The 11,225-nt window shown below is 36.7% G+C and overlaps 1 protein-coding gene across 1 annotated transcript; it reads right to left on the bottom strand.

The window, feature by feature from the left end:
- Positions 1–921: 921 nt before the first annotated feature.
- On the bottom strand, positions 922–7,365 carry LOC113699076 (kinesin-like protein KIN-7E). The gene is made up of 13 exons (XM_072059729.1): positions 6,869–7,365; positions 6,269–6,358; positions 6,052–6,152; positions 5,840–5,953; positions 5,689–5,770; positions 5,544–5,611; positions 5,390–5,455; positions 5,165–5,289; positions 4,234–4,570; positions 3,848–3,952; positions 2,821–3,768; positions 1,851–2,170; positions 922–1,525 (listed from the first exon to the last, which is right to left on the bottom strand). Exons 1-13 carry the CDS (start codon positions 7,077–7,079, stop codon positions 1,204–1,206), a joined length of 2,889 nt encoding a protein of 962 aa, XP_071915830.1. The 5' UTR covers positions 7,080–7,365; the 3' UTR covers positions 922–1,203.
- Between the last annotated feature and the right edge of the window lie 3,860 nt (positions 7,366–11,225).

Here is an 11,225-nt window from a genome sequence, read left to right as displayed (position 1 = left end):
TTGACAAAGATTCACTGCAAAAGCCAGCTTTGCTTATTCTTCCTTTTTTCAAGCTTATCCTTCTCTTTAGCAGTAGACGATGACTTGCGAGCCTGAAGCCCTAAAGCCGTAAGACCAACAGCAGGATACTGGCACTAGGGCTGGAGCTAAACCAAGTAGCTTGGCTCGAGCTCGCGAGCTACTTGGTCAGCAGCTCGAGCTCGAGCTGTTCGTTAGAGCTATCGAGTCGAGCTCGATCTTGGAAATATGATATGATACTCGAGAGCTCGATGAGCTCTATCAAGCTTTTTATAATATATATTTTAATTTTTATTATTATAAAATGTCAATAATATCCTTTATTTAAAATTATATATAAAATATTAATTTTTATTACTTGAGCTTGATTAGGCTTGATTGAGCTCGAATACGCTCAATTGAACTTGATTTGAATTAATTACATTTAATTAAACTCGAACTCGAATTTTAAAAGCTTGACAAGCTCGAGCTCAGTTATTTTGCCTCGAGTCGAGCACTACTCGAGCTCGACTCGACTCGACAGCACCCCTAACCGGCACAATACAAAAACCGGGAGACTTGCCTCTCTCTACTGGCTTTCCTTTCAACTCTTTCAGTGTAATTACACCCAAACCTTATTTTCGCTCTTCAGCATGTGGTATGATGTATGTAAGACAAAAAAGTAGATTAAAAATTGTAATTATGATGCAAACAAAATAATAATTGAAAAAATAATGGCTATCCAATTCTTTTTTCCGTTTTCCTTTCTGGGCGGTCAAGAATTTGGATAGTACAAATTAATTCACAATTGGTGAGATGAACACTAACACAAACAAAAAATGCAAATATAATGAGACTTGAACCAAAACCATAAGTTTTGGCCATTCAGCAGCTATTAGAAAAAATCCGCAACCAAATTGCTCATGCATCAAACAAATCTTTATTATGTGCTTTAATTAGGCTGAGCATAAGTTTTGGCCAATCCTACTCAATGCAAGTATATAACAGGAGGAGCAAGAGAGTACAAATTGTAACATCATTGGGGAATATACGATGCTCCCTACAATCAATCTGCAATCAGCAAGCAAATTTAAGAATGTGGACAAACCAAAGGCGAAACCCACCCAATTAAAAAATTTGAGCCTGCAAAGGATCTGAACCATTGTGTGAAATCTTCCTCTCACGAACTCCATTCATATTCATCATTTACAAAATAGATATCAAACTCCGTTTGAAACTATAGGTTTTTGATGAGCTTCGAGGTGTAAAGTTGAGTCCAAACATCTCTTTAGGAGCATGTTGCCCTGGTTCAATAAGCCCGACCACCTTGGCAACAACATAGGCACTGTCAGCAATGTGGTTCATGTCTTCTGTGTTGGTCCACAAGCGCTGAGCCAACTGTAACCTCCTGAGTTTTGTGTCAAGCCCAATACCCCACTTAAGGAAGAGGCTTTGCCTTTCTTCTTCTGAGAACTTCTTCAGCATTTGCTTGCTTAGCGTCCGCCTTTCACGACGAAGAGCCTTCATACTGCATTTTGAAATTCCAAAAAAAAAAAAAAAATGATTCAACACAAGCAGAGATAGCTTCTCCTTTGGCTTGGTTATCCGACTCTACATGCAATCTATCAACACATGGAACGAGTTTCTCTATAACTGAATTTTTAGTAGAAGCTGCATATGCATTCACTTAAATGGTTTATCATGAAGCACTTTTAATGCTGCTACAAGTGCGAGAGATGAATAAAGAAAAGAAGAGGCTCGTTTATTGTGAGAGGCACATTTACATACATCTAGCTAATCAAAAATTTAGTTTTCTTTTCTAGTGAACTTTCAGCTTAGAATAAGCACTTTACCTTGAAGCGAGAGATACTGTCTGACCATTTAACATAGTTTTCTCTCCTCGAGAAAATGTATCCTTGAGAAAGATCATCCTCCTCGTCTCTACCTCCATATATATGGCATCTGTAGGATCACCTTGGAATAGAAGGTAGAAATAGGTTCTATGCGCTAGTGAAACACTACAAGCTGCCCAGAGTTCAATAATTTCTTTTTGAAGCCTCTTGAATTCAGTTGGCCAATTCCTAAGACCGACGTGCTCGTCTTCTATTGGATCTAAGCCAACATCTTTAACAATCTTCATAGCTTGGCTGGATTTTTCTTCTGATTCTTTTATCTGTAAGTACCACAACCAATTGATAGATAATTCAAAGCCGCAAAACTTCATGTACTCTACATTATACCACTAAATATATGGAAGTCTTGACTACAGGCCTTTAAATAGAGCTCAAATCTATTTGGTTTCTTGCACGATCAAAATTTACAAGAAAATCTGTTTTAACTCCTTACTTATCCTCGGCTAGGATTCATTGAACAAACCAGAATTACGAGTTGACAACAGTTTCTAGTTTTGCTAAGAGAATAAACCTCAGTTCGCTCAGAAAAAGCAATGAGGATAGACATCATGTGGTAAAGGAACAGGATTACCAGCAAAAACTATCATAAAACATGGTTTATAAGAAAAAGACTTAGGAATCAATTAAACACAACTATTATGCATGAACGTCTTACATGCATCACAACATTGGAGACACTTTTAACTTGGGCATCTTCTCTGTCAATGTGAATTGCACTTGTAATGCAACTTTCACATTATTCTCTTCCTTTCATGTTCATATTCAATAAAAACCTTTGAAGCTAGAAAGAATCTTATTGAAGAGGATAATTTTAAAAGCCAATTTGTATATGTAGTAGGTGACACAAGGTTGAAAGCAGAAACGTTATTTTTGCCCAGATAGAGAGAGAGAGTCAAAATGCAAAACTTACAGGATTGTCAGGAACTTCAGTTTCAGGATGAAGCTCCGTTGTCCTTGGGCATGTATCAACCCTGATAACATTATCGGTGTTAGAAGATATCTCATTTGACGCTTCAAACTTATTATCAACCACATTCTCTGCAGAAGGGTGAGAACCTTCCCTTGATAACCTTTCCACATCAAAATCAAATTTCAGCAGTTTCCTCTTAATACCCTCTTTTCTGGCAATAAATTCTCTCTCTGACCCATCCGGTGGAGTATTGTTTGTCATAGTAATGCTTGCATTGCAGCTTCTGCTTTTAGTCAATGACAAGCCATTTGAACCAACTGAGTCCGCTAGAAGATCCTGAAGAGGAGATGAATTTGCAGTAGGAACATAAGAAGAATCAATACAATGTAACTCTTTCTCATCCTTCGATTGTGGCAACACCAATTGCTCATCTTCCATTAATGGCGGTGATACAAGTTCTTTATCTTCCTTTACTGCAATTGGTGCCAGTTGTTTTTCTTCCTTGAGTGAAGGTGATGGTGATCTTCTCTCATCCTCCAATGGAGATGATTGTAGTTCAGGAATTTCCTTGTCTCCACCAGTTATTGATAAAGCATTGGATTGGTGTTCTAAAGGACATGGATAACTAAAGTCTTCCACTTCAATGCAACGAACTTCCTTGCATAAGTCTTCTGATGTTCCACTGCTTCTTTTGTCCATTTCCTCCCATCCTTGACATGATTCACTTTCGCTAAAATTAGAAGAGAGTACTAACATCCTTGGAGTAGTATTGTTATCCTGAAAGTTGTTTACAAAGTCTGGTACCCGGATAAAGTTATCCTCAGAACTACTCCTGCTGTTTCCACAAGAAAACGTTGGAGAATCTAACAGACTGGATGTATCAGGTACTGGGTGTTCAGAATCTGGTGACTCATGGATCCGCAGGTGAGGGTAATTCCTCAAACCAATCTGTTGACAGATGGTAACTAATAAATATGGAAAATGCGTGTCAAGTAAAACATATTTAATGGCTTTTTATACAACTTACCCCCCTAAGAGAATTTCTATCTTGTCCAAGAAGCTGTAGCAAGTCTTTGAGTTGAGATTGAGCAATATCACGCTGTAGAATCAAATTTTTTACCTCCTTCTCAAGCTACAGAATTGTCAAAGATTGATCGTGAGCTAGTTTGTCCCCAAGAATAATTTGTGACGTCCTATTGATTTCCACTAACATACTTTTCTTCTAATTATAAGTTCTCTACAAAGAAGAGCAGTGGTATTCTCCAATAAATTGCTATGACAAATTAAGCTGACAGCTGGTGAAATAAAAGAGATAATAAGTTGGGCACTAATGCACCAAATCTACAGCAAACCATCCATATTTCTAGCACAATATGTTTCCGAAGATGTGTAGCAGATTGTTAGAATCATTACCTCTTCAATTTGATGATCTTTGCCTCGAAGTAGTGCTGCATAATCTGATGTTACAACAGTAGTTCCAGGACTTCTCAATTCACTCTCTAGTCTGGCCAATTCCCTCTGCAAATGCTTTACCAATGCCTTTTCGGACATGACAACATTAACTTGTGCATTGGTGGTTACTTCTTTGGCACAACTGGCAAAAAGAAGTGTATTTCTTGATTGCTCAATGTGACTTCGTGCAGGGCTCATAGTGCAAATGATGGCTGTTCTGGCATTACCTCCTAAGGATGACTGCAGTATGCGGGTTAGCTTAGAGTCTCTGAAGGGAACGTGTCCATTTTTTCCCTTGCTGCATCATTTATGAGAAGGCAAAAATAAATCGGGATAAATGAAACAGTACATCAGTCAAGGTGTTGCTAGAAGAATTTCGACATGCCTGAAAGTAGTTAATCTTTAATTTTCTTGTAAAATGGACAGAAAATTGAAATATGGAACTTAAATAACTAAAGAAACTCTTTCCAACCATCCTGGAATTAGCTTCTCACTGTTTTATCTCACTGAAAACATTTACCTCTTTATCTAGGAAGTTACAAACACAGAACAATTTGAGTAATACTTCTGTGATACATTAAAATGAAATGATGCCATGAAGCCAAATTAGTAATTTGACTGTCCAAAAGGTGCTCTGGATTATAGAAAGCTAAAAATTAGAACAATTTAGAGAAAAAAAAAACAACACTAACTTTGTTGAGTCATTGGCATTATGCAGGGAGAGTCAATTTAGTCAATGTCAGATGCAGCACATCAGTGGTAAAGTGCCATAACAGTGTCAAGCTAACAAGCAAAATTTCTGGATCTGTTCAGGTGACATTAGTTATATATTACGCAGCAGGGACTTGAGATTAATTCTTTTGCCACATTGGCAACTGCATAAAAGACTTACCTTAGCTTGCGAATCACAGTTCCCAGGGTTAGCAAACTGCGATTAATGTGGCAGCCTTCTTTTAATCTTGTTCCTGCCGATAATGATTGAGATGCACGCTCACTTCCAGCCAGATCTACAAAATTCTAAATTAAAACAGCACAAAAAAAATTACCACAGCCTTCATCAACAGTTAACAATATCTCATTTCCAATTTAGAGAATCAACCTAACAGAAAGTTCATACCACAGTAGCTGCAAGAGTGCTGTAATTTTCCCTGCCTAAAAATTCACGGGCAGAGCTTTCAACCATCTGTCAACAAAAGGAAAGCGTGGTTTGAGTTCTGAAGTTTTGGCCTCATGAATGGAAACAACAAAGGACTTTTAACCAATAGGCGTACCAATCTGATGATTTGGTGAGATCTGGAGCTTGTCTCATTGAGCACGGTCTCTCCTATCTGTCTTTGAGCTGAAACAGTAAAAAAAAACAACATTATAACTATTGAGCTTCTGACTGACCCTAAGAACTTCTCAGGTTATTCTTACCTTCGCAGACAGAAAGGAGTTCAATCACATGGTCCCAGTCCCTTACAACTTCCTCTGTGAGTTTCTCAACAATGGTCCCTCGCTGTTAAAGTAGACAAGAATAAGGTAATTGCCAAACGAATACTAACACACACCATAGGAAGACATTTACCTCCGGATCATCTAGAAGTCGAAGGGGAGTGGTATCTGTGCTAAGGAGGTCTCTAACACATTCATTGTAGATCTCCAATGCCGAGAACTTTAGAATGAATTCTCTTTCCCTATGCTGAAAACCAAAGCCATGATGTGGAAGACAGATTATAACCCCAGGAAAGAAAGAACTCAAAATACTGAGAAGTTCATGATAAGTGGGATTTAGATTACCTTCTGTATGTAATCATATATATCTCCTATGGTGTATTCGGTAATTCCAGTCATGGTAAACGTTTTTCCACTGCTTGTTTGTCCGTACGCAAAAAGAGTTGCTAACAAGAACATCATCTTTGGTAAGTACTAATACATTGAGCTTGAGAACACCAAGAAACTTGTAAAGTTCAGTCTAATGAGGCAAAAAAGGGAAGAAGTTCAGATATGTGCTTACCATTGATTCCGCCAACTACCGAAAGAGCAACTTCCTTAGCTCCTTCTTCATATACCTGCCTTGTGGTGCAATCACTCCTAAAAGCTCTGTCTAGAAGCAAAACAACAGAAACAAAGGAAAATCAGAAAGAGTGTCCAAGTCATGAACACTGGCATAATCGATACTGCTATAGCAGCACCACTTGCTAGCATAACAGAGCAGCAGTTCTGAAACAGCATAGACAAATTAAGCATGAATAACAGAAACAAAAAAAATTCACGTAGAAAATTAATCATACTAACTCTATATTAGGATAAAAATAAGAATGCTAAAGCAGATTGATCACATAGAAATGTTCAATAGTCTCATTTGCCACCTCAGGACCAAACTGGAAAAAAAAAGGATGGAAAAGATCATAGTCAAGCGACAAATACCAAAAGGAAAAGTTTCTAACAAAGGCCTGTGACCTTTAATTTCCCCTTAAGATAGTTCCAACTCAAATTTTCCACCCTTTTCATCAAGATGCAACAAAATTGAAATCTAAAGAATTATCAGAAACATAAAAGACCATAACAATCAAAATAACTGACTGAAATTGAAGTCTTACATTCATCTCCTTACCAAATGTATAAGCTGTAGGGTACATTGACCGCTCAGAGGCAGAAAGATTAGCATTCTTGTAGATAATTGTAGTGTCATTGATGCATTCCCAATCTGAAACGTCATTCTTCAAAATCTCCTTCTCATTCAAAGGCCTCAGTCTGACTGACACAAATATACACTCCTCATGACCACCTCTCGTCACCTCCTCACCTCCCTCCATTATGCCCATCCTCACGGCAAACAACAACCTACCCCAGAAAAAAAAAATGGAACCAAAAAAAGGCTATGCTTTGAACCGACACATTTGCCTGTCAAGAAGTGTATGGATTGATCTCTACAGCCTCTATTTCTTTCTTCATAACAAGCAAAAGGGCCGGCAAAAAAAGGCAGCAATCGACCATATAATGATGATTGATAGATAGATAGATATCTGGAAACCAAGAAAAACTAATGATAAGTCAATGGAAATCCAATCATATGTTAATGCCAGTGTCTTGTCTTATGCATTGAACATGGTTCTATATGTTCTTTCTTTCCTATGATTTATATATTTGCCAAATGGTCCCCGTTTACAGACTGTCAAAACGAAGCTTGATGATTCTCTTGAATGTCTTATTCCGTTGGGTTAGTAAAATGCATTATTAGCTGTGATTGAGAATGTAATGTAAACAAATGCTTACTATTGAAGAACTCTTACCTGGGGGTTTTTTTAATTGCTATAAAAATCCAATCTTGACCTTGGAAATAGAGAGAAATTTCAGATTCAGGGTCATTTTCAAGAATGTTGGAGAAATGATAGTGATGGTTTTCCAGGATTTTTGTATTCTAGTATTTCACCATCTCCTGTTCATAAACTCTCTGTTTCTTCTGCTCCTTTTGCGGTAATGTAGCATAAGGAGAGAGACAGAAAAAACAGAGAGCTGTGAATCAAAATTGTAGGATTATTTAGTATTTGGAGGAATGAAAAGGTGGAGGGAAGGTGTTGGGTCGTTTTTTTTTTTTTTTTTTTTCAGTGTCCGGTTGATGAGCATGAGGCATCAGCAGGCACCATAGTTTTCTACAGGCTTAACATTTTTGTCAGAGCCATTTGCAATCTAACAACCAGATCCAACAAATGGTTAAACAAATTCACGAAAGATAGGAGAGGCTCGACTCCAGTGCATGTCATTTTTGTCACCAGTTGATAGTTATACCCAAACGAAATTGGTTATTTTGTCATTCGTGCTTTTATCTTTTCCTCTCATTATTGCACATAATTATGGTTACTGATTGATTAATTGGCAATGAAGGGTTGCAATAATTGGGTGAAATGGCACGTAGTATATAGGTGGATAGTCTAGTCTTATAATGTGATTTTCCTCTTGACCAAAAGTGTGAGCCTGTAAATTTTAGTAGTATATTCTTCTAGATCAAAAATGTATGCGATCCAATCTTGGTGAGTTACATATAGCTTGCACTTCTGGCTATGACTTGTAGCATAAACTTTTCCTAATCGTTTGATGCCCTTGTAGTCATATTTACTTTATATGGATCGGAGAATCCTAATTTATTCACTTGCACCTTAATTGAGTCAAATTATCACTTTGCTGTGGTTTCCCTTTTATTTCATAATATAATAGCAAGACTTCGCTTACTATTTGATAATTTAAACTCTGATATTTATTTATTGATTACAGATGAAACGCTTTTGTATTGTGTCGTTTAAAGAAAAGGAAAACATGATAGCACTGGGGTTGCCTTTCGAAGCATCAATTTCTCAAATCAAAAATTCCACAAAAGCGGCCTTGTTTGGATTGCGGTTTTCCACTGAAAAATTACGTCGTTTTCTGTGATCACATTTTCCTATTATCTTTTTTCGTCACATACATCAAATCGCTACAGTAATTTTTCTATGAAAAATGACAGAAAATGCAATCCAAACTTCAAGGTCATGCTGTTTATTTCACACACACACACACAGATTTTCGCTGCTATTTTTTTCCTTCGAAAATTGTTCTCACACCATGCACAAAGAATCATTAAATAACACAAAAAAGAGGTATTACCCTTTTTCTTTTTTCTTTCTTAAGTTAAGCTCTCTTGTAATTTATAAACTTCAAGTTGGCACCAAATGTCAAAATTTAGAGTACGTATATTGGTCCACTGCACATGACGTCTTTGAACTTTCAACCGGAGAAAGGAACGAATGAATGCACAGGGCCCTCCTGGGCAGCTCGCTTAATCACGGGAGCCTCCTTGGAAATCGTTGTCCATTCTCTTCCATCAGGAATCGAGTCCCAGTGATTATCGGTTCGAGGGGATGGGGTCTCTCCTCTTGGACTTCAGGAGGATTAGTCAAGTCCGATATACCCGAAACCCGATACCCCCTGAATAGATTAAAAAAAAAAATTGCACAGCCCCTGTACTTAAAATAGTGTTGTACTCGATGATTACATCAATGAAAATTAAGTGGTGGCAGGTAAACTTGGCAAAGAATTTCTTAACGAAGATCTTCCGTCAGCATTATCACTGAATTTTCTATGTGAAGGATATACCGTTCCAGAAAAGAAAAACAACGAAACTTAAGAAATCGGGAGAGAAGAAGAGAATTTGAATCTAGAACCTTTGAAGCAGAAAGATTTTTTCTGTTTATTTTTACGGCAGAGTGGAGAAAACTGCCATTTGACAATAGGCAATTAATATAGAAAAAAAATTAAGAGAATGGAGTCGAAATTCCTCCTCCTTAATCATTATTCCACTTCATAATAGATGCTGGAGTACTATATTATTTCTCCAATATTCCGGACCATGATTGTTCCTAATTAATTAACATCAACAATGTGGAATTGCAATAAAATATTATGTGATTGCTCTACTGATTATGTTAAGCTTCTGCCAAAATTGTAAGCTATAATGGCGACCAACTGACCACCGAATATTTTTTGTGGAGAAGGCCAAAGCTATGGCATGCAAAGCAAAAAGCTGCTGAAACTGAAAGGTACTATCGAGGGAGTTGGTGCGGGGCCCTCTTTGACTCAAAAAAATTACTAGTAACATTACAAGCCATGTGCTTGGAAAGAGCAATGCCCCTTTTTACCATGACCATCCATCCACACGAGAAAGATTGTATTCATGACAGTGCATGTGTCACAAGGAAATGAGTGTTACAGTACAGAGAGACAGAGAAACTGTGTTTGCATTCCGCCATTACCTGTCAACCTTTATTCAGTTAGGTGAAGCCTTTAGATTCCTATTGCATGCAAAGGAGAAAATGATGCCATTAATTGTGTGAGAAAATGGGATCACGGCCTGATGATAAGGCATTTGTACAATTCGGATAGATTCAAGGGATTGAGGAATTGAGAGTTGGGAGCAAAAATTGCAGAGACACATGTATGACTACGAGAGAGTATACATTTATTGAAAGCTCATTCGCCACCAAGGAAGGGACTTAAGTCGCTCTTTGGACTATAGGTGGGAATTCAAATTTCGCTTGCAGCAAAAAAAAAAAAACTAAAGATGGTGTCGTAACACTCCTTTAATTTAGTTAGATCTGCATACCTCCTAACTCCTAACATACAAAGTCTCCTTAGACTCTCCTTCGCTTATAGATTATGATAGAATAGGTTATACAATTGTTATAGTTATGAAAAAAAAAGTATACATTTACTGATGCAGCTTTTGGGAAAAGAGTGATGTTCATAAATTTCGGTAGTTTGCAACAAAATTTAGTGTCGTACAGAATTTATAGCCATTAGGCAGGTTTATAGTATATTTGATAAAATTGAAGTTTGAATTTATTAAATTGTTAAATACTAAATTTGATACTTTATTTTGTATGTCGCATTAAGTGATAAGTTGTGAATAACTTATCACTTATTTTTTAGAGCAAATTTTGTGTAGAAAATTCGGTGCAACTTAATCAATTCAAATGTTTAATTATTGGTTATCAAACGCAGTTGAACATGTTAAATATTTGAATCTAATAAATTTAAGTGCTAAATTGAATTATCAAATAGAATTAGGTGTCATACAGAATTGGAGCCATGAGCCAAATTATTTTATTAATCAGTAGTCTCTATTGGTTTCTAGTCCAATATGATGTTAGTTTCAACATTTCCCTGTAATCCTTTATGTCTGTAGTAAGCATTGATTTTGGGCGACTCCTCTTTTTTTTTATATATATTCTTCTTGCTTAGGGTCTATTTAATAGTTCAATTCAACATTTAAGTTTAATGGGTTGAGACAAACAAACACATTTGATAACAAAAAATAGAATATTTTAATTAATTAAGTGGTTTTGAGTTGTTTAGGCAAGTCTTACTCAAAACAATAAACGATAAATTCTTTATAATAATCTAGTAATTTAACATATTCAGATTTTATATTTCAAATT

Source organism: Coffea arabica, chromosome 7e (assembly GCF_036785885.1).
Source record: "Coffea arabica cultivar ET-39 chromosome 7e, Coffea Arabica ET-39 HiFi, whole genome shotgun sequence".
Lineage (NCBI taxonomy): Eukaryota > Viridiplantae > Streptophyta > Magnoliopsida > Gentianales > Rubiaceae > Coffea > Coffea arabica.
Note: the sequence above shows the minus strand (reverse complement) of the source record. Positions and strands in the feature narration are given on the sequence as shown.

What these genes read in the sequence shown, in the direction of transcription:
- LOC113699076 (XM_072059729.1), bottom strand. Translation starts at nt 7,079, where the DNA reads ATGGGCATAATGGAGGGAGGTGAGGAGGTGACGAGAGGTGGTCATGAG. An exon ending in ACTGTGATTCGCAAGCTAAG is followed by an intron (nt 4,571 to 5,164) that starts GTAAGTCTTTTA and finishes TAAATGATGCAG; the next exon opens with CAAGGGAAAAAATGGACACG. An exon ending in ATAGAAATTCTCTTAGGGGG is followed by an intron (nt 3,769 to 3,847) that starts GTAAGTTGTATA and finishes ATCTGTCAACAG; the next exon opens with ATTGGTTTGAGGAATTACCC.